This window comes from Gymnodraco acuticeps, unplaced genomic scaffold (genome assembly GCF_902827175.1).
Source record: "Gymnodraco acuticeps unplaced genomic scaffold, fGymAcu1.1, whole genome shotgun sequence".
NCBI lineage: Eukaryota > Metazoa > Chordata > Actinopteri > Perciformes > Bathydraconidae > Gymnodraco > Gymnodraco acuticeps.
This window is the reverse complement of record NW_022990029.1, coordinates 854,152-877,569: the sequence shown is the minus strand read 5'-3', so window position 1 is coordinate 877,569 and position 23,418 is coordinate 854,152. Positions and strand designations below refer to the sequence as shown.

The 23,418-nt window shown below is 40.8% G+C and overlaps 1 protein-coding gene across 1 annotated transcript in view; it reads right to left on the bottom strand.

The window, feature by feature from the left end:
* The window catches only part of atp6v1ba (ATPase, H+ transporting, lysosomal, V1 subunit B, member a), a gene marked incomplete in the record, with an annotated part of 46,438 nt that extends 26,443 nt beyond the window's left edge, over positions 1 to 19,995 (bottom strand). Inside the window, 1 exon segment of the mRNA XM_034214999.1 lies at positions 19,764 to 19,995. Coding sequence (XP_034070890.1) covers positions 19,764 to 19,872 — 109 coding nt within the window.
* Positions 19,996 to 23,418: the final 3,423 nt, after the last annotated feature.

Below are 23,418 nucleotides of genomic sequence, written 5' to 3'. Positions count from 1 at the left end.
AGTATCGGAAATCATTCAGCTAAATTCAATAGGTTGTTCATACATTCGTGAAAAGTGCTTTCTCAACATCCTGCAAGAATCCAAAACAATTCACAGCAAACTATTTATTTGTTACTCCTCTTTGAATGACATTAAAATAGTACATTTGCCACATCCAGGTACACTGTACAGTGAGATTGGAGGTACAGGGTAAACTTGAAAGCATTATTTTCATTATAAAATTATAAAGCATTATAAAGCATTATAAAACTGTACTTGTATTATAAAATAATGTGACCCCAAATAAATAAAGAATTAAAAAAAAAGAAAGCATTATTTTCATTATTATATCTTTTATTAAATGTGTTTTGTTTGTCCCTAGTTGTGCACACACACTGACATTTCACATAGCAGAATGATGAGACAGTGTTAGAGTTAGTCCCAGAGAGCACTGACCAGTGTAAGCGTGTTATGTCCATATCTCGGTCTTATTTCTGTAAAAGGTTTTTATTTTTTTTAATCAAAAATCGTTGTCGTCTTTCTTTTTCAAATAAAATAATTGTAGGAGCCAATTAACTGTGGGTATAAAGGTAGGAACCTGTGTGTGTTGGTGAGAGGTTCCGCCGGAAGGCCCATACAGTTTTTGACCACACGGAAAACACACACAAGGAGCACACACACACGGAGAACACACACAAGGAGCACACACACACGGAGCACACACACACGGAGCACACACACAAACACGGGATTACAAGCAAAGCAAAGGTATTGTGTAAACGGTAATATCGTGGTGAATATGGAAAGAAGCAATAAATGGAAACCAGTCAAATGGAAATAAATGGACTGTTTCAAACTGGAAACTTTGTTTCTGACCTTTATTCGGCAGCAAACTTGTGTGCGTCAATTACACCCACCAAGCGGATCCTCAGAGGCTTAAAGCGTTGGCTTAGCCTACAATAATGCTATCGACTGATGTTATTTTGTATATTGGTTTTGATTCAAACAAATCCAATATCATGAAACTTTTATATATTTGATGACGATTCCACCCCACATTAACCGTTCTCTGCTTTTCCTTTTTTCCAATATGGTCCCGAATCGTTCTCAGCCACACTCAAGTCAGCTAATATTAAACCATACTCCACACAAACAATGTTTTTAAATTCCATCAGATGCCTCTGAGCAATAGCATAACAAACCTTGTGTGCTCCTAAGTGAGCGAACCTGTCAGACTGCAGCACACCTGTAGCAGCCCTTGTTGAGTGGAACTGATATGAAGGAGCAGCTAATCGGATCTCAATAATGAAAGTGTGCTACCATGTCATGGCTACAGGTCCACTCCGTGGTTAAGTGTAGAGCTACGTTCAGGTTCAGTGTAGAACAAAAAGACAGCTCTAATGATTATCGGAGTGATAACAGAAGAGCCTTGGTAGAGACAAAGCGGAGCGAAGAACATGTTTCTCTCTGAATCGAACAGCAACATTCACTCTGCTGACCTGCAGGCCAATTTACCCCCCCCTAGCCATCACTATACTTGTGCACATCTGCAGACCGCCATTGTTTCCACCAGACTGTCCATCATGGTCTGGTGTTCCTCTTTATGTGCGAACCGTCAATCTCTGGGCCAATATCAAAGGCGTAAGGAAATGAGAGCAGACTGGGACGAACATAAAGCAGCAAGCTTAGCAGGGTGCATCCACTATGCCAGGGGTTCCCAACCCCCGGCCCGTGTTACTGCCGGGCCGCGAAATAGCTGTGAGTTTATCGTAATATTTGCAGAATTATAAATATATACAAATATTTTATCATAATATAATTTTCGCACCTATACCAGTCATATTATTTCATCCAGTAGCCTAGCTAATCTTTCACCAGAAAACCGTTGAAAATGGTTTTTATGATGTTCCGAGGGATTCGGCGGCTCATGGTCTCAGCCTCTCGTGCGCACGAGAAAGTTACCGGTGCGCCAAGTAGGAAGAGGAGCAGGAGACAACCGTTTCATTGCAGACTGTTATGTTTATGTGGGGAAATGGCAGTGCATACATTATTTGAGATATTTCAAACTCGGACTTCATTTTAAGGATATGTCGGCCAGGGGTGTAGAGCTATTTGTTTAAGCACCGGATTGGCAAAACAGGAGAGTAAACCATTCTGCCTTGATCTATGAATTCATGTCTGTGACTCTCACAGTATCTGCTACCTGCAGCTGTTTTATAGAAGGAAAACCTCCTTCACTTCATGAAATGGCTGCAGGCAGCATCAGGAGGCAGCGGGACGTATACTCCGCCTCTGAGAAGTGCAGCACCAGCGCGCCAAGAGCTGTGCCTTTTTACGCACCGCCTTCGCTGTGTTTACCTTCATCAGAACAGCTTAAGAGTGACTGCAGGCCGCTACGTGTTAACCACACACACACACCTCTACACACATCGAACTGCCCGATTACTCCCCCTTTTATTAGTTTTAGGAAGGAGATGTCCAGTGAACAAGGTGCATGTGTGTGTGTGTGTGTGTGTGTGTGTGTGTATGTGCTCTGCTCAGCTCAGTGTGTGTTTGTGTTTGTCCGACACCGGCATTTGTTTCCAAATGACCATGAACAGTAATTTACACACATCTGGCTAACTCCATAGGTAGCCTATATACGGGTGTTCCCAAAATAAATTAGTTTAATCTTAATCTCGATGCTGTCGGACGTGCACCGGAACGAACGTCACTATCATAATATCTTCTGAAAACAAATGCCAGTGACACACACGCACACACCTCCTTCATAGCGCCTTCTCTTCATTTTCCCAGCATTCACTGGATTATCCGTAAATCATACAAACAAAACCAAAACCTTGATTTATCTGTTTTGCCGTTTTGGTTTAAAAACTGAATAACGTCGGTTTTTTGGTTTTCCGTTTTTCAGAAAAAAACAATTAGCCTCTGTTGCTACCTGCTGGTGGTGAGTAAATATTAAAATCAGTTAAAATTGACAACCGGTCCGCATTTTTTTTTTTAATGTATCTGCCGGTCCTTGGCACAATAAAGGTTGGGAACCCCTGCACTATGTAGGCAGAGGCCAACTAAATCACCTGTCAATGCTACAGTATGGCAGCCATTTCCCAGACAGAGAGAGAGTGTGTGTGTGTGTGTGTGTGTGTGTGTGCACATTGATTAAAAAAGGTTCAAGTGTGAAAACCAAGGGCACCACAAATAAATGTTCTAGTAAAAAATAAAATGGTTTACTCTAAACGGCCTTCCTTTATCTCAGGGCCCTCGTTCTGGTGAATGACTCAAGTTCTTATACACATGTTCCCATTTGTTTCACAAGACCTTGCAGGAAGCAAGTTATTCAAGGAGAACATGCTTTAATAATTGTACCAACATTGTATTAGGTTACAATAGCATATATACAGCTTTACTCAAATGATCCGTTTTCATCAGTATGGATCTAAAATATAGATAACGTCTGTGGCTTCTTTCCTGCACTATTCAAGATGCACTATTCCAACCGCACCACTGTACAAACCAAAAATAATCAAACATCTTGATAAAGAATACAATTGTAATTTGTCGTTTGCATTGCATACTAATGTATAGCCGATACAAACCTCTTTTTAATGATGTGACTCTCCGATTGTCCCCATGCTTACAGACAAGACAGATGATAGATTTCTCAGGCCAAGACATCTCACCAGAACCAAAGATGCCATTTACAAAGCTATTTTTTCTAAAATTCCATCACATTTTAACATAACATTTTCTGTCACCAACTGTGAGAAAATATATATTATTGGCAACCGACTGAAGGGTGATAATGATGCAGGGACATTTTGGGCCACATTTTTATACAGGAACTGATCCAGAAATCCATAATCATCAAACATTTGACAACCATAAAGAGACACTTCAGAGAAATGCATACAGACAACGAGAAAGGAAATATTACAAACTGCGACTACAATTGTATGAGTGCATACGTTGGCAAATTTAGTAAAAAGGAATTGCAGTTTAAAAAGGCAGAGACAGATTTCCAAAACCAACGTGCCAATTAGAAAAAACTGCTAAAGAAATTCCATATTATTTTTTACAACATTGTGTTTTGTTATAAATGCCACCAACATTGCATTTTAAGACACTGTGATAACACTGCATGATTGTTATTAATAATCACTTTCAAGACAACAAGTATTTTTGTTTCCTAAATTTAACAGACAAATGTATTTACTTGCACAAAGTCTGAAGTGTGTAAATTGAATGGGTGGTTTTAGAAGGATTAAAGATCTAACCCTGGACCTATATGCCCACGGTTATATCAAAGAACATTTCCATGGTGCCCTCTTATGTAGAACTGTGATGATAAAAAAAAAAAGTGGTTTGTTTTCTCATTTCACAAGATAACGATAGCTGAATGGGCTCTACGGCCATGAGGTGTGAAGTAGCAACATTTCCCATTAGGTTTGGAAAACTTTCTCCACCCCTCTTTTGCTACTTCAGCTCAAGTGCCGCAGCCCCCTGGCTTGGCATGCAACGGCAGTGTGGGTCACCCTGCAGCCTGTTCAGCTGCCAGAGCCCTTTGTGTACAAAGATGTTAATTGGTCCTAATCCGCCACTAGAAGCTGTTTTGGTAGCCTGACCTCGCACCCTGAAGGACACCTTGGTGTGAAATACTAAAGAGCCCATTCAAGTGCCAGAGAAAAGAGGCACAGAGCATTCCAACACAATTCAATTTCCAAGCTGAAAGAGGGGGGAACTCGAGGGGAGGCGGGTCAGAGCTGGGATGAAGATGGGGCGCATCATCGTTCTGATAATAAATTAGCGCTACAAAGCAGTGGCTGCTGTGATGAGCAGCCTGACAATCACGTCTTAGCGTCTACTTCAAGGGATTCCCACAGCCCCACTGGACATGGGAATGCTAATTGCCTTAAACCAGCCTTCACGCACCTCACACAGACACTAGGGCTGAACGATTAATCGATTTTAAATCGAAATCGCGATTCGAGATGATGCGATTATCAAATCGCAAAGCCTGCGATTTTTTTTTACTTTTTTTTTTTACAATTTTTTTTTTTTTCTTCTTGTGTGTCAGTCATCCCACACCAATCAGAAGTGCTGTGCTCCACATGTACCAGCCATTGTTAATCAATCAGAAGTGGCCCATGATAGAAGGTGATAGACAGATTGATCCAATCTCCTGCCAAGTGCTTTTGAAAGTGCCTGCCCTTTCCAAATGGCTTCCAATGGAGCTTTCCTAGATAGTTTGGTGAAACAAACCATCTGAGTCAGGTTAGTAATGCTCCATCACATGTTCTACATCTAAAAGGGTGAATCTTTAACTGAAGCTTGACTTTAAAGCAGGGGTGGGGAATCTTTTTCCTCTCAAGGGCCATTTCAATGTCAACATCCTCCGTGGGCCGTACAAATTATTGACGTCTGCTTAAAAATACTAAAATCACAGCCCATTCATTTGGCCTTTCTTTCATGCTGTGCAAAGAAAAAGCAACCTCTAAATCCAGATATCTCACCATGACTCGCGCATGCATGCACGTGCACAGTTGCGGCATGACCACCAGAACAGAAAGATATCGACACAAGATGTGTGCAATTTAGTTTCCTATCCATGTGAACATGATTTAAGTGGGAGGGGGGGGGGGGGGGGGGACCTAACCTCTCATAGGGGGGTCCGGGGGCATGTTCCCCCAGGAAGATTTTTTTTTAAATATTGAACTTAAAAGCATCAATCTGGTGCACTTTGAGAGCAACATGAGGAGATCTATGGATATATCTCTCAACACCCAGATGAAACAGAACTGGAAGCAGATTTTCTTTTTCTTTATGGATTTTTTACAAATCACCCTTTCAAACTGTATTCTTGTTTATTAATAACAACTTAGTTTTACTGTCATATTGTATTTTATACCCGTTTACTTTATTCTCTTATTTTTTTATAACTATAATGATCATTTAAAGATGTGCCTTTACCTCACTGGTTGGAGAAAAAGCTTCTTATATTCGTTAGCATAGCTAGCTAACCAGATGCTAATAACAACAAAGTTATTGACTGTATGATCAGTATGACAGATGAACAGATCGCCACTGGGCTTTCAACTAAAGACACAGCCACGCAGAAACTGTGGCATGTGTACGACTCCTTATGGCTACTGACATTTGTGAAGTCCCAGCCCGGAGCGGCGTTCTGGTGCTCTGCTCTCCGGCAGCTCTGCTCTAAACCCCTGTTGGACGAGACATATACCACGTGATGACACCTTAGGCTCGTGTTGTGTTCAAGGACCCTGACCTTGGCCAGGAAAAACAGGCACTCGCTTGTTTAATTATTTTGCGGTCTAGATTTCTTAATTTTTTTTCTTTTTTGCGTGTGTTACCTCGAGGGCCGTATCAAATTGTCTCGCGGGCCGTATACGGCCCGGGGGCCGGAGGTTTCCAACCCCTGCTTTAAAGCAACCCAACGGACGTTTCATGTAAGTTTAGTTCTTTCACTCGTAGCTCGGGCTGTGAGGGTGCTAGAGACGGGAGTACGTTGATACGACCTTCCTAGCCGGAGTTATGGCCGCATTTTACAATAAACTTCCGTTGGGTCGCTTACAAATAAATATCGCAATTCGAATCGCAATCGCAATATTTGTCAGAAAAATCGCAATTAGGTTTTTTCCCAAAAATCGTGCAGCCCTAACAGACACACACACACAGAGGGACAATACACCAACACAATAAAATGACTTCTTATCCTTGCATTCATTCTACAGTTGTCATGGTCACTTTTTCATCAACAGTTGAAGGTTTAGCGTAGCATTACACTTTCAAAGCTGTACTTGCCCCAAAACGTTCTGGCAAAGTCTGCAGGTCAGGATCAGACTGCTCTCGACACTTCCAGTGGTTCAATAAAACAAACTATGAAGCACAAATGTCAGAACATTGTCTGGGGTAAGAAGCAAGGCCAGATAACATGATTTGAAGGAAAGGTTTCAACTTTCTTCCAAATTCACCATATGCATGTTAAGCGAGTTGTTGGTCTTTGTAGCCTCCCCTGTGGGACAGGCCAGGAGATACCCCTTCATAAAGCAAAATGTAACAGGTGGGGGACAAAATCTAAAGTAGGCTGTCACTTTTCCAAAAGTTCAGTCAGATTGTATTAGAACTAAGATGTTATTGTTAGAATTTAATTAAAAGACAATATATGTAGTGTTAGGGAATACTTTGCCTAGGTATTCAACCTTTGACACAGTTCATAATTTTCTCCTCTCACTGTCTCCTTTCCCACGGCATATGTCTACGGCCTTGGGTATTGCTGCTATCTCTCTTAAGGAGGGGCAGCTTGGGCGCATTGTTGTTGCCAGTCTATGACAGAGCACAAGCCGCCATGAGGTAATTTACTGTTCAGGGACGACGGTTCCCTGGCGCGCATTCTTTTCTATGGACGAGAGCTCTAGTTAGATTCAGGGTCCATATTTGTTTAGTCTCACTGATGAAGAATGTTGATTATTACACTTCGAACTAGATAAAACCTCGAGCTACAGAAAGAGATCTTCAGAATTGGTTTGGCAACCGCTGTGTCAACTCGTGACACACCACCTGTCTTGTCAACTCTCTGGCCGAAACTCCAAATAAACCATCAGTGTTTCACATCAAAACTCCTGCTCATCCCGTGTCTCCTTCATGAGTCGGTGACTCCCACTGCATTGCTACACAGAAGTTTCCTCCACATGTAGCACAAGGGTAGCCAACACGGTGCCCGCGGGCACTTAGTCGCCCGCAGGGGCAACGTGAGTCACCGCCGGGCATATTCTAAAAATAGCTCAATGTAATTACAAGAATCTACCCTATGCATAAACGAAACATCAATCATAGCGAACTCCATCTACAACTCTATATCTATCTAACACCCCTCCTCCCCCCACAATGAATATCGACCAATCACGTTCTTGCTTGATTTGCGGGACCAGCGTTGCAGTCGGGAAGAAAAGCAATGTGGAGCGGCAGCTCACCGCTTCATAAGGAGTGTGACCAGTGACGGCTGGTGGAAAATATTTTTGGTGGGGCTGTTGATATAGTGAGTAAAACATTTGTTTTGGGAGAAATGACCCCTTAAATTAGGACTTCTGGTGATGTAATGGCACGTTTCCACTGCAGCGCGGAGCTCGCTATAAGCGTGCCGAGCCTAAAGCCATGTTTTCTAAATGGAGATTGGCTAAGCTAACGTTGTAAATTCTTCGACCGTCCACACTCACAATAACGGCCTATACAGACTAAATAAACCAGCGACTGTATTCGCCATGACACAGACAGTACTAGCAACAGTCAGCTGCTAGTGGCTGCTGCTACACTGGTTGAGGGCTCCTTTCTTACCGCCCAGACGAGAGAGGGTAATGACCATAGACTGTATATATAAAAAGGTAATGACACATGGGCAAGACCAGGCAGGAAACATGTAACTTTAGACATCGTCGTAACACAATTTTAAACGAGATGTTATTGTAGATTATACATTTTACTGATACCAATTATATAATATTTACCTTGTTTATTAAAAATTTAAATTAAAAAATATTTTTTTAAATATATTTTTTATTTTGTATGTGGGAAGAGGTGGGGCGGCGCCCCTAGCGCCCCTATGGGCCGGCCACCACTGAGTGTGACCTTTCCTTCTGGCAGAATCTACACAACACATCAGCCCCATTGAACAGCACATGAGGGTCAGAGCTTTACTGTGTGTGTTGCATCTTGCATATTTATTTATTGCACTTGACCCACACACACGCATGGCGTAATCTCCACTGGGGACATTTCCCCCCCCCACTTTTAGAAATCCCGTTTGTGTCCCCCCACTTTACAAATATGTTTATTATTTAACGCAAGCCGTCATCGCCACGGAGAAGCACACAACCTCTGTGAGCGAGCGAGACAGAGAGAGAGCGAGAGAGCTAGGGAGAGCGAGACAGAGAGAGAGATAGGGAGAGCGAGGGAGAGCACACCTTTATCTATTTAATATAGATAAAGTAAGAAATCATTCCAATGTGTACTATAGCAGTGGTTCTCAAATGGGGGTAGGCGGACCCCTAGGGGTACGTTGGAGTACTGCAGGGGGTACGTGAGATTTATTTTATGTTAATGAAAAAAAAAAAGATAAATATACCAATTTCAGGAAAAGTAACAAAGTTTGAGCAGTGTGGGTTTTATATTAATAGACTAGAGTTACACATATTTCAAAACACGAAGTGTAATAACTGCAGGTTGCCTCCTTGTCAGAATGGCAAAGCCCATGTTTCTCACTAAATTGTAAGTACAACTTATTAAAAAGATCAGTTCAATGCAATAATGTCGTCTCAGTGTTATTGCATGATGTTAAAATTGGTTTGCCATGAATTTAGTGATGGATTGTAAACATTTGAAATGTAGCATTTAAGTGTTTCTCAGTTACTGTTGTTTTAATAAATCAGACAAGCACTGTGCTGTACCTCTTTATATAGGCATTTCTTCCCTAACAAATAGTTTTTGCGCTGATCAGGGGTACTTGGCTGAATTTTTTTTTCAAAGGGGGTACATTATTGAAAAAAGTTTGAGAATCACTGTGGACAGTAAAAAAAACTAAAAACAGTTTAAAAGGAGAGTGATTAGTAAAATATGCATAAATAAAAAGAAAGAATGCTAACTAGGTAACACAAGATAAGAATAAACAAGTTGAAATGATTTGTTATTGGTTGTGATCATATTCTAAAGATGTTTGGATTATTGAAAAGTATACATCTCCCTTTCATCTGAGTGTTGAGAGCTGTATCCATACATTCATGTGGTGCTCAAAGTGCACCAGATTGATGCATTTCACTTCAACATTCAAAAACACATCTTCCCGGGGGTTTCATGCCCCCGGACCCCCCTAGAGGAGGTGAGGACCCCCCTAGAGGAGGTGAGGACCCCCCTAGAGGATGGGAGGTCCTCCCCCAAATAAAGCAGGTTAAAATAATTAAATACATGTTATTTTAGTAAACACTGGAAACGGGTCCCACAGACCCAAACAGCACACAAAGGTTAAAGGTCAGCATATAATAATGTTAAAATGTGCTAAATATATACACTGCAAAAAACAAAACAAAAGAGTAAAAGTAGCTCATGATTTATTTTATTTTTTGAAAGTAGCCCTCATCCTAAAAAAGGTTGGAGACCCCTGATGTAGCATAATGCCCACTTTGGTGGTCAGCATGAGTTTCCTGCTTCTCCTCCTTCTTCTATAGTCTATATAGTGTTTCCTTTGATATACAACAGCACCATATGTCGGGGGATTGTGTTTGGAATTTAATATCAAGTTCTGTTAACCAATCGCCAACCATTTCTTTAAACCCCATACATGTACTCCACATAAAGAGGACTCCGTACCTCACTGCTCTGATTGTGAGGAAATGTTCAAATGTGGGAGCAGAGCAGGGCCTCTTGTCTGCATGGACTTCTTGCAGGCGGGCAGTATAGTAGAGGAACAAAGCCGTCTATACAGGAAGGCAGCTGGTTAACACTACAGCTTCATTACAAAGGTGGCGGAGTGCTGAGGGTAGAATAGTTGGATGCACATGCTTTGATAAAGACAGTTTACAGCCATTTGCAGTGGCGGAGGCATATGTCCACGTACTGTGCTCACTAAACAGATATAATATTTCTTCAAAGTTATAGGCTTTGTTTGCACAACCATTACGTTTTAAAACATAACCATCTTTATAATGAAACATTTTTTGATTTAGTATTAATACTTCAAACTACTGTAATCACTGGCACTAGCTTCACATTGTAACCTGGAGCAGGAGGTGTATTACAATGAGCGTTAGAGCCCCGTTCACAGTGTGCCGGTATTTAAAAAGGTAGGAAGGGGGGGGCTTTGTTGCTTACAGAATACATTTTTGTGCAAAAATGGTCAGATGACAAGATAGGTCTACAGGCACAAAGACAGTACACACTGTTGTGGTACAGGTCATAACTCTGGCTCTTTGGTAATGTCGGCATAGGATTTAAAAATCAAACTAGAACATTATTCTAATAGAGTGGCGAAGTCACTTCCGGTCCATGGGACCTTATTTCAGAAAAATTATGTATTGGAGTCAATGGAGAGAGAAAACTTATCTTTCACCGTTTGAATTGTGCCATGAATTACACATATTATGTTTGTCAATCTTAAACAATCATTTCCATGTCAACAAAGCCACAGTTTGTCGTAAAACTGTTGAAATATAAGACTATGAAAAATACGCAACTATAAAGACTACGAATCCCAGAGTAAGTGATGTCATAACTGATGTCATAATTGTTTTCCTACAAGATGCCTGTGTGCTTAGTACCAGGTTGTTATCATACCAGCAATAGGTCTTGCTCGTTCTTTCGCTTCCCGTCTGATGAAAGGACCAGGAGTGGCTGGATCAAGTTAGCTACCTAGCTAGTAGCTAGCACGTTAGTTAGCATTACAGCCGGCTTAGCCTTGTCATTTGTATTAGCCTTAACATGAAGTAACATTAAGTAACCGAAAATCTTAAACAGTAAGAGTCATATTTCGTGAACCCTTTGAAGAGTACTGTCACAACGGTGTGATCATTCTATAATACACAATTTAAGCCCGGAGGAGAAATGCTAACGCTAATGCTACATTAGCATCGGCGATCTTTTCCACTTCATGCTATCTGCACAAATGGTTGACATTAAACATTAAAAAGATCAGGCAGTTCAGAGAGAATCAAAGGAAGGCAGGCAGGCAGCTTTGCATGACATTCTTCTGGACGTGTTGATAGTGAGGGGAGTGAATTCCTTTTTTGACAAGACAGTAGTGACTGCCACCTTGGTGACGTGTGTTGTTGTGCAAGAGATGTAGTTCATTAATAGTTTCACACACAAAAATGTGACAAAAAAAGTGACTTCGCCACTCCAGTTTTTTTGTTTTTGTTGCACTCAAGTTTTTGTGCCGCCGCTCTGAGCACAGAGAAGTGCCGGTGACTGATGTCACTGTTGATATTTGAGGAGACGCTTGTTTTTGGCCTCGTCTTCCAGAAAGAAAACTATAATGACAAAGACTGATAAGCCCATTTGTTGGAGCAGATCAGCCAGGCAAACACTGGATGTTGCTGCCGTTAGTTGTTGCATTTCTATCGCCACACACGGACTGTCCTCCCTGAACGACAGCTGTCAGACTGAGCGGTGAAGCTCATTCAGGCTGAGAGCAGACATCTTACAAAAAATTGTAAAAAATGTAGTCACACAAATATATAAAGTAGCCCAAACACATAGATAAAAGTCATGGGGCTAAGCTAATCAGCCAGCTGGAGACCCGCTCTAACTATTGTTCTAACCTAATGGTGAAGTACTCTAGATCAGGGGTGCCCAACCTTTTTTTAACCGAGAGCTACTTTTAAAGTTGCCAGTCTGCCGAGATCTACCAGTCCAAATAGAGAGGCGTAGTTACTGACAGCCTACTACCAGGTAAATACACACTTCTACTTGTATAAAACTGACCTTCGTACGATTAATACTTCATAAAATACTGCAGATCCTTTATCTTACCTCTTTCTAATCTACACACATACAAGTATTTAACTGAAGTTACACAACAGTGTTGTTGATACAGAGTTGGAGTTTATTTACGTGTCACATAGTGGGTAATGTTTTCAAGAAACATTGAACAGTGCTGCCACATATGACACAGGGAAAAAGAAAAGACTCTGAACCCTTTCTTTGCCATTATATAAAAATAGTGTTGCTTCAAAAGTATAAATTAGGCTTACTAATAAGACAACTCAGATCTGAAGCTACACAGGAATCTGCTGCCAAAGTGCAATAAAAAAGACAAAATTAATAGAATCAAACCCTTTTTTTGTTGCATTTTAGTAGAGTATACAAATAAATGCCTTTAAAATAGGATGCAAGCAACACTAGCTTCTTAACCTGAATTGATAATAGACTATAATCAATTTAAGTTTGCATTCTTATACCATTTTGTACAATAATTATAATGAATAAGTTCAAACAAACTAAAACTTACAGCTGATTAATAACGGTATCTAACTTGAGTTTTTATTATATCAAAAACCTGTTGAAATGCTACTGTTATTTTTACTGTCCCCAAAAAGCACAACTTCGCCGTCTTTGAAAGACTTCATGTGTTTCTCAAGAACGTGACTGACACGATAAGATGCTCTGGTAGCAGCCTTGCTCTTGTTGTTGGGCCTGGTGAAAATGGACTGCTGTGCATTTACCTGTCCTTTCAGGCCCCTCCCCTTTTGGAGCGTAGGGCAGAATCAGGAGGGAATTCCGTCTCGTAGCGTTTGTGCACTGTTTTGAAATGCCGCTCCTAAATTACCCTTCTTCGATAAAGCCACGCTCGCATTGCAGATGAGACAGATGGACTTTGAATTGGAATAGATACAAAAATAATCATCCTCCCACTCGGAGTGAAAATTATATATTTTGGGCTTTTTTGCTTCTGCCATAATTGCGGTCTTGTGTGTGTGCGGACTGTCACTCCTGTTGACACGGACAATGTCAGCGAAATAGTGCCCACTGCCCACCAGCCACGCCCCGACCCATGGGGTCACGCCGGCCAATCACAAAGCTTTGATGCGTTCAAGTGCATTATTCTGGCACAGGAAGATTATGTTACAGGACATTAAAAATAGAACAACATTGTTTTATCGTTAGACACATCTCTCGATCGACTGGTTGGGCACCCCTGCTGTAGATCAACACTTTCTGTATGTGCCTCTGAAGCAGTGGAATGTGTTTACGGCAGAGAAAGACTACCACAAGAGGTTTTTAGTTGGAATTAAGAACAGAGACGTCATTTTGTACCAGAAAAATCAAAAGCATGAAAAACTGTAATAGACACATTGTCACAAAAAAAGTAGAAAGGGGTAGATGAGATGGGTACAGCCCTACAGTGTGTTGTAAGTCAGCTTACAGAAATAGTCGGGTGACCTATCAGCATATGATGGCCCATGTTTATTATGTTGTAAAAATGTTTTTTTATTAACATAAATTACCCTCCCATTCTTAAGCAGAAGAATGACAGGAAATGAATGATGAGTGGTCAGCAAAACAGTGGATTGGTTTGTATTCATGCAACAGACTGAAATGGTGTCAAATCCTTCGCATACATTTTAATGTTCTTTCATGAAAAGAATTGCAAACGCCCACGCGGAAATCTTTTTTTCTACTGACAAGCTAGCTGCTTAAGCCTAATTAGAATGTGGATTATAGAACGGTTACAAAAATAACATTGATTTTATAGAAATTACTTTCAAGAAGACAGATGAGACATTTGTTTATCGTGACTACATTATTACCATTAATTAAATCTTCACAAAGAAGTATAGTGCCGTGCTCCATGTCTTTTCATAGCACTAAATGACAGAATGCACTACTAAAACAAAGACCAGCCATTCCGTGGGCTAATAGCTTTTGTCGCATTTGACATGAGAGAGACAAAGGCCTCTTTAAAGAAAAGACTTGGTCTGATGAGAAATCTCTTTATTTGTTTATTTTCTTGCTCCATCAGAGTGGCTTTTCAATAGCTGCCTCTCTTAGAGCTCTGTCAAGTCAATAAGCTAGTGAAAACCCATATCCACATTGTGATCTTATAGACTGTTTTATGCCTGGAAACGACTGGCTATACTGAACAACATGTCTTTGATTTCCTACACTACAACTCAAGGACAGGTAGATTTCACCTAGACTACACCCTGACGTTAGAAGGAGCGTTCACTTAACAGGGAATGAGCTAATTCTGAGGGTATTTATCAATTGTAGCTGCCTTTCAGGCCTTTAATCTGAGACATTCAAAATCAATTGAAGCAATCATGAAGATATATTATATCCTGAGATATTACTTTAATAATGACAATGCTTAATTCAGTAAATCCAGCAAGATAGCTTTAGGAAAAATAACTAACGGTTTACTTAGCTGGCAGGCCCTCTTTATAAACCTTAATTATAGTGTTGACTAATTGGACCATCACTAAAACCAACATAGCTGGATGTAATCACTGCCATATAAACCCCAATGATGGAAAAAGGCATTACCACTCTCTAATAACACAACATTCCTGGAGTCGGGGCCAACAATCACATTTTCGGTATGTATTATTCAGCAAGGATAAACACATTTAAACTATTACCCTCCTCCTCTCCCTCACCATGCTCTGCTTCAGAGTCAAAGAGCTAACTGGATTTAACATGATTAAATGAGCGAGGATCATCAAAAAAGTAGCTCTAGTCGGATTCTTCTCAGCTAAGACGGAGGAAGTAGGAAGCGAGGAGACACAAGTTGAGCCATTCTGTGAAAGGTCACTTTTTTTACTGTAATGTGTGTGTACCAAGTTATTTCAATACATTTACTTGAAAATGTATGATTTATTTGAAAATGGTTGCAAAAGTAAACATTTATTTAATGTTTGTCTCTTCATATGGTTGGGCACAAAATGGGATTTAAAAAACGTACAAATGGGGAAGTTACAACAGGAACCAACGACCTCACAACAGGAACCAAAAACATTCTCAAGTTACAACAGTCCTAAATATTATGCTGTAATTCAATGATTCACTGTCAACTGATTAAGAGTACTAAAACCTACTGATGTGTATTATCTGCAGTCAAAAGAAAAACAAGTGTCCCTCTTCTTGACAGGAACATTGTGCCTCATCTTATCTGAACCATACACTGTTTATCTGAAATGTCTCTCAGCCCTCCTGCTGTATAGGAAACACATTTTCTAGGTGGAGGGGAGACATACAGATAACATGGAGATCACTGGAGTGGACTCCCCTCTTCTTCAAGTGCAATAAAACCTTCAAGAGTAAAAAGCCAATAGGATGTAGAACAAATATTTCAATTTGCTCATCCACCATGTTTTACACAAGCATGGCGCACTATCTTGGCTAATAATGACATGTTAAAGTTATGTAGTTGTGCCTCTACAGGTGTCACTGAGCGAGACGACTGCCAGTATGCACATCCATAATTAAGTCAGAGGCTCAACATCAGGCTCACAGAGCAAAGTGTCAAACAACACGAGACTCACTGTGTAGTTGAAGTGATGCAATCAGCACGGCGATAAAAGATCAACAAGACCACAATATGGACACAACTAATTACAGCGGCAACCATAATAGATTGAAAACCAGACCTTAAGCAGGACATTCATATGACATCAAAACCTAGGCGATAAATTCGCTAACCTAATCCAAAAATGTCTCGGACGGAATTGTGTCACTAGAGAGTGCTTTCTCTTCCGACACACTGGAGACGGGCAATAAAGGCTACTTCGGCCAGTTAGCCCTACTAGGAATAGATTTAGCCCAAATCACGTATGAGGACTTTGTTGTCCCTGAAAAATGGAAGGCTCCATAAACCCGGCACAGTGTACTCAAATATATTATCCAATAATTAATTTCAAAGATTACAAATGCAAAATGTGTCATAAAAATACTTTGGCTTCAAAATGGCTTCCGGTCAGGCAGTATTTGAAGATGTCCGAAAAAGACAATAAAATAGCGGTATGCAAAGTGTGTGAAGCAGAAATCCTGCAGCTCCGCCCGCTGTGACGGACCGGTGAGCGGAGCGAAACACACAAGGGTTAGACCTAACACACTTGGCGATACCGATCGCCGGAATCAGTATCGGCCGATACCGATCGCCGATCCGAGATCTTCCATTTGAAGTGATGTTTAAAACTCAGCTCATTCACTGACGCTTCCACAAACAACAACAAACATAATTATTACATTCAAATGAAGTACATTATTCAAGTTTACATTAACTTTGGATAATAACACGGGAGGAATGAGCGGAAGCGCTCTCTCTCTCTCCCTCTCCCTCTCTCTCTCTCCTGACAGCCTGTCAGTATCTCATGCAGCTCACTGATCCAGTAATGAGGGCCCCGACAGTGAAGAATACATATATTTATAACTAGTTTAGCTTGTTCCAGAGGTAGTTCAAATAGCCAAGTGTGTTAGGTCTAACCCTTGTGTGTTTTGCTCCGCTCACCGGTCCGTCACAGCGGGCGGAGCTGCAGGATTTCTGCTTCACACACGTTGCATACCGCTATTTTATTGTCTTTTTCGGACACCTTCAAATACTGCCAGTCCGGTGAAGCCATTTTGGGCTTCACTGCTTCATTACGGGCCGTCCACACAGCAGCTTTGACCAAATCTTGAAAATCCTGGAGCTGGGCGTGTCTGACAGCTTGGGGATTTCGCGACCAACAACCAATCACATGAATATCACATGAATATCCCGCCCCCGACATACAAAGCAAAAAAACCCGGTTCTTCTACACTATTGTCAAATAGGAAGGGCTATGATGAACATTTATTTTTTTAACATTTTGAACATTTATGAGATTAATGTTTATGGTGCTATTTTATGCTACATTCCATGCTGGCTAATGATACTGTCTATGCTTGTTAGCAACGAAGTAAACTAGCAACGAAGTAAACTGGATATAAAATCCCCAAACAAGCGAAAACCTACCAGTTTCACCCACTGCCTCTGCCACCTCCCTCCATGCCTGGTTCCTCCGGTTTGTATCCCGGTAAGTAAATAGGGACTGGTCATAAAGAACCGGGTGATTTGCTACCGCAATAACTAACTTCTCCATTTTTGTGGAATATAGAAATGAACTGCGGGTCTCGTTCTCCCAGCTTGCACGCGGTTTGATTGGCTAGCGCTTGAACTGTCAGATTTGCATAAACGGATCTGATTGGCTGTCGCTTCCAGCTCAGCCTCAAAAGTTGAACATTGTTCAACTTTGGAATCCTGAACATCCTGGAAATCTTCGCCTCGCCCCCCCCACAATGCAGTTCGGCGACAAGCGAGGGAAAGTGACGTCATCCCCATTCAAAGTCAATGGGCGGAGACGCGCTTGAAGCGGTGGACAAATCGCCAAAAGCTGCTGTGTGTACGGGCCGTTATAATATATAAAAAAATAACACCATGATGGCACATAACAGCTCGCGGCCGCAGATTACTCCGGGTCCCAGACCCCCCCCTCCCCCATACCCCAAAAATATTGTTATTGCAGATCTGCATGAATCAAACTAACGACCTATTTTGGATGCAGAAAGGGGACAAGTTTGCATCCCTGTAAAGTGACAGACAGAGAATCAGCACTTTTGAAGGGCTGAAACAGAGGGGTTTATGGGATGCTACAATGATCGGTTTGGTCTTTCGAGCCAAACACTTCAGAGACATGTTTTGTATATCTGAGACCTATAATATATTGATGTAAAACAGTATAATAGGGGACCATTAATATAAAAGTAAACTCAGTAAAACAACACTCATCTGTCGTAAGCTTCTGTTGGTGAGGGCAATTGTATTTAACTTGTATCGAATGAAAAAAGCTGAAAGATGACTGGTGAAAGCCAATAGGGATTAAGTCTCCTGCCATTGCTATTGATGCTATCCTCAAAAGATGGCTACAATGTTCCATGGATACATATTTGACACAATAATCCAAATATTCAACTATGGGTCACTGTACAGTAAACCAATAGTTGTGTGGCTTAATTTGTGTTGCTTTATTATTCAATATGTGAGCTTTACTAAACCTTTTCAACAACTGTAGCTATAATGAATAAAAAAGCATTGTCTTTCCATCAGGCCCGAAACTGAAGGTTTTGTTGCGTCAACGACACTGCAGGCTGCACGCTCATGTCACATGACAGATCATCCAATCTGTCATCAGTCTGCTCTTAACACATCTAAACAAATGTTAAAAATGAATTGTTATAGCACCACACAGTAACAGTAAGGCAGTTTAGCTTGCACTACATGTTTCAATAACAAGTCAATAGATTAAAACACATAGCACGCTGGGTCATTTATTCTTGTGGCTACCATCAGTCAGCTGACTGTCTGCAGTGTTTGCCAATCCTGTGTAGTGACATTAAGCTAACGTTAGCGGTATCGGGTTGTAGAAACGCTGAGCTTGTACGCAGTAATCACTAGTGACAATAATGGGATTTTCCCGATATGTTGTAACGTACGATTTTAAATCATACTATGCTTGGTAAAATAAATGAGCACAGTTTTAAGTGTGCGAAATTGGTTAACGAAGACTCTGCGCATGACTAGCCACTCTACAGCTAGCATGCTAGCTAAGCTGGTTTGCCATTTCACACGACTGACTGACGTACATGTAGCACATAGAAAAGAAAAACGGCATGTATAGCTAATTGTGAAATCGGCTATACTACTATAAGCAACATCAATACGGATTGAATTGCCATGGTAAAAATGGCAAACATTAGCTTGTTTACAGTCGTGATCCACAATTTATAGCTAACCAACATATGCTGCATTGAAGTTTACTGGGAATACACAGCCTTCAATGAAAAAGCATCATCTTCATCATTATTACACCAAGTTCATATTTAGGCTACATTTCAAAACCAACAGTCCCGTGACTGAAATTAAATGGTTTTATTTCTGGAAACAGATTATTCCGAGATTTACAATTCAGGAATTCATTAAAATCCAATTGGGTCATCCAACGACTATTTCCCTTTTCCAGGACCCTAATAACTACATATTAATACAACCCATTACTGTCCTGAATGAAAGCTAAAATGTTTTCATGCAAACTGTCAAATGAATTAGGTTTGTTGGTGTAGTTTACAAATAAAAGCTTGAGATACACTGAGTATACTGAGGAGTTTACATTCCTCATCGTTCCCCTGTCTTTGAATGCAGCACAACAACCTTGCTAGCTACTAGCTACAGCTGCAGCTAGCTCCCGCAGCCTGCTAACGCTACATACTTAGCCGAGGTTGGGAGATGTAATTTCTCGTCACAGCCTGGGTGTGTGTCCTTGCAGCTGCTGACAAGCTGTTGATGTCCATCGCTCTGTTTGCCACCAATGTTGCCATCGTTGGATAAAGAACAGGAAACCTCAGAAAGCTAACGTTGGTCGATGTGCTTTTTTTAGCTGCAGCTGAATTACTTAAATGACAGCACTGGTCATATGACACTGAGGACCCGGATGTGTGATGGAGTGAAGATGGATCCGACCGACTGACGCGCATGCGCAAATATGGGTGAAGAGGTTTTTAGTCATTCTCTGAATTATTGGTATTGTTGGTAGAACATTTGACATTATACCAATACATAAGATAATAAGCATCTGCATGGATGTACACTATTAGACCTGCTGCGTTAAAAATGAAAGCATGGGTTTGGGGAAATATGATGAGGTATTATTGAGTTTCTTTCCTAGTTTATTTACTTTGCTTGCTGCATTTCAAAGGTGACGGGCCTTTTCCCAGTGAACATTTTGGACTTTTCCATTCATTATCATGTTTTATTTTTACAATGGCTTAGGCCCTATGTCCCTCCCTTTCCGGGGGACCTCCATGGGACCTTATTTCGGAAAAATTATGTAGGCCTATTGAAGTCAATGGGGAGAGAAAGATTATCTTTCAATCCCGTTTGAATTGTGCCACGAATTACACATATGATGTTTGTCAATTTAAAAGATAATTTTGCAAATGTGTCGTAAAACTGTGAAGTAACACTTTTGTTTGTGTGAAACCGCTCAATGATACATCTCCTGTCCCGCACCACACACCAAGACGGCCGTCACGTTGGCACATTTCACTTCTTTCTTTCAGAATGAGGCGAAAAGTATTAAAAGAGGTGAAAATCACTACAAGTCTGGGCATGTTGAGAGCATGGATGTATAATACGAAGCCTTTAGCTTAGGAACCACTGGACCTCCCTAACCGAAAGGAGAGGAGAAAATGCTGCCCCACAATGCATTGCAGCCGCAGCATTTGCCGTCACTCAACAGTCGGCCGTTCACGGAAACAACCGATTATGACCGGTATGTGGTAAATTGCCAAAGTGCTTTTTTCTGAACGTTCATCAGTATTATAATCAAAAAGAGAAATATGAACGTTAGTTTTTACTGAAATTATCAAATAAAGTCAACATCTCACAGTCTTTACTGACTGTGTGGGGTTTGTTCAACTTTTAAAAGATGTTTGAATGGTGATATACACAGTGATACTCAGCTAAATGCAATGTAATGTAATGATAGATAGTAAAGACTAACGTTTATAATAAATACATTTGTATTGATTTTAAGATATTTTCATACAATCATACGTATTGGGATCATTTGTATTAATGTGGACCGGAGGGAGAGGGTGACGAGCATAAGTTTCACTTTCCTTTTTTATTTCAATTCCAACTTTGGTCATGAAGAATATGTTTCTCTGTTGTCCACGTTCATAAAGCATAAAGCAACAGCATCAGAGCACGGTGCAGAGTCTCTAGATGAGTTTACAGTAGTCCCTCGTTCTTATTAAACATCCATGTTGTAGTCCGCTGTATAGAAAACTGTAGTTTCCATAGTTTCCCCACAGCAGCAGACGCACATTCATGACGTCCGCTGGCGCATCATAAACACGTCGGATAGTGAAAGTGCATTCGGATTCTCTAAAGCAGTGGTTCCCAAACGGTGTGCCGCGGCACACTGGTGTGCCGTGAGGCAAGTCCGGGTGTGCCGTGGGATTTTGTGACAACCATACGTTATTATTGCAATATACAACTACACAAAAATAATTATTTTTTAATTTACTATATCAGTAGGCCTACTTTGTGCGTCCACATCTCCATGTGCAGTGCTGCATAAACATGGCTGAGTCAGCGATAACTTTCGAGAGGTGGAGGTATGTCCATTATTTTGAGTTCGTCCGAAGAATAGACAGGAATGTGACGGTGAGGTGCAAACTGTGTCCAGGCCAGAAGCTGTTATCCACTGCTGTAAACACCACGTTAAACCTCAACAAACACCTGCAAAGAACACATGCTAAGGCAGTGGTTCTCAAACTTTTTCTGTCAGGCCCCCCCTTTGGAGAAAAAAAAAAGTCGGGCCCCCCAACACAAATAGTCAGGCTTAGTGGCGGCGCCAGAGATTTATTTTGGGGGTGCTGTGGGGTAGCTTGACGTTTTATAGAGGGTGCTCAAACATTTAGGGTTTCCCATTAATGTACCGGGTGCTACAGTGGAATTTTCTACTGCAACACTCCCCACGCAAATACACAATGTTCCCGCGACTGTTACAATGAAGGCTCGATAATCAGCTCACGGCATATAGGTTTGTAAGCATGGGTAAAGTGCTATTTTTATAGGTGGTGTGTGAACCTCACAAAGGGGGGTCCGGGGGCAAGCTCCTCCGAGAAGATTTTTAAATATTGAAGTTAAAAGCATCAATCTGGTGCACTTTGAGAGCAAAATGAAGAGATCTATGGATACATCTCTCAACACAGAACTGTAAACAGATTTACTATTTCTTTATGGATATTTTACAAATCACTCCCCTTTTAAACTTTATTCATTTTTTAATGTCATATAGTATTTCATACCTGTTTTTAATTTATTCTCTTATTTTTTTATAACTATAATGATCATATGTGTGCCTCGGAAATAATTGTTTACATTAATGGTGACCAAAACGTTTGAGACCCACTGAGATAACACAGAGTCCTTTAGCTCACTGAGTCTCTCAGTCTGACAGGAGAGGACTCTCCTCCACTTTGTTGTTAAAAAAAACTCCTTATATCCGTTAGCGTAGCTCGCTAGCACCAGAAGCTAACATCAACGATCTCCGGTACCGGTGCGCTATCTCTCTCTCTCGCTCGCGCACACACACAAAATGGCTCATTCCACACACACACACAGAGCCGAGCTTTAATGAAACACAGAGACCCAGACGTAATAGTACTGTATCATATTATTTTCAAATCAATACTTTTTCAAAATATGATTTTTTTTTTTGTAGTTCAGGACCATGCAATGCAGCTTCCTTGCATTGACATTTCTCTGTGCTGAATTTCTGCTGAGTTTCCTTTGCCTCATTTTTTATTTTGTGACCTGTCTGGTTTAAATGAGTGTGTTGCTGCTTTGATGAAGCCTAATTTGATAAAGTTTCAAATTAATTTCTGAAATATTTCGTTAATAAATATTTCATGAGTAATATAGTTGTCTTTATCACATTTTATTTGGCATTAGTAAATAATTATGCACATTTACAGATATTTTACATGATATGAGTGATAACACGTGTTATAAGGGCTATTTTTCACAATAGGTGTGCCTTGAGATTTTTACTTGTACTTTGGTGTGCCTTGGGCACAAAAAGTTTGGGAACCACTGCTCTAAAGTACCGCAGTCTCTTCTCCTAAGTCCTTTTGAATTCTCCTATCCACTATCCCTTAACCCCGTGACGTTTCACTCAGAGGTCAAGGAATAGGAGATAGGGTTAGAATTTAGGGGCTGATTTTTGGATTATCGGAACGCAACCCCGGTTGAGAGCTTCTTCTTCTTCTTCTCTTTAATGGCGAATCGCTTCCACTTGGAGCATATATCGCCACCTACTGTTGAGTTATTAAATGTTCATATTAAATCCTTGT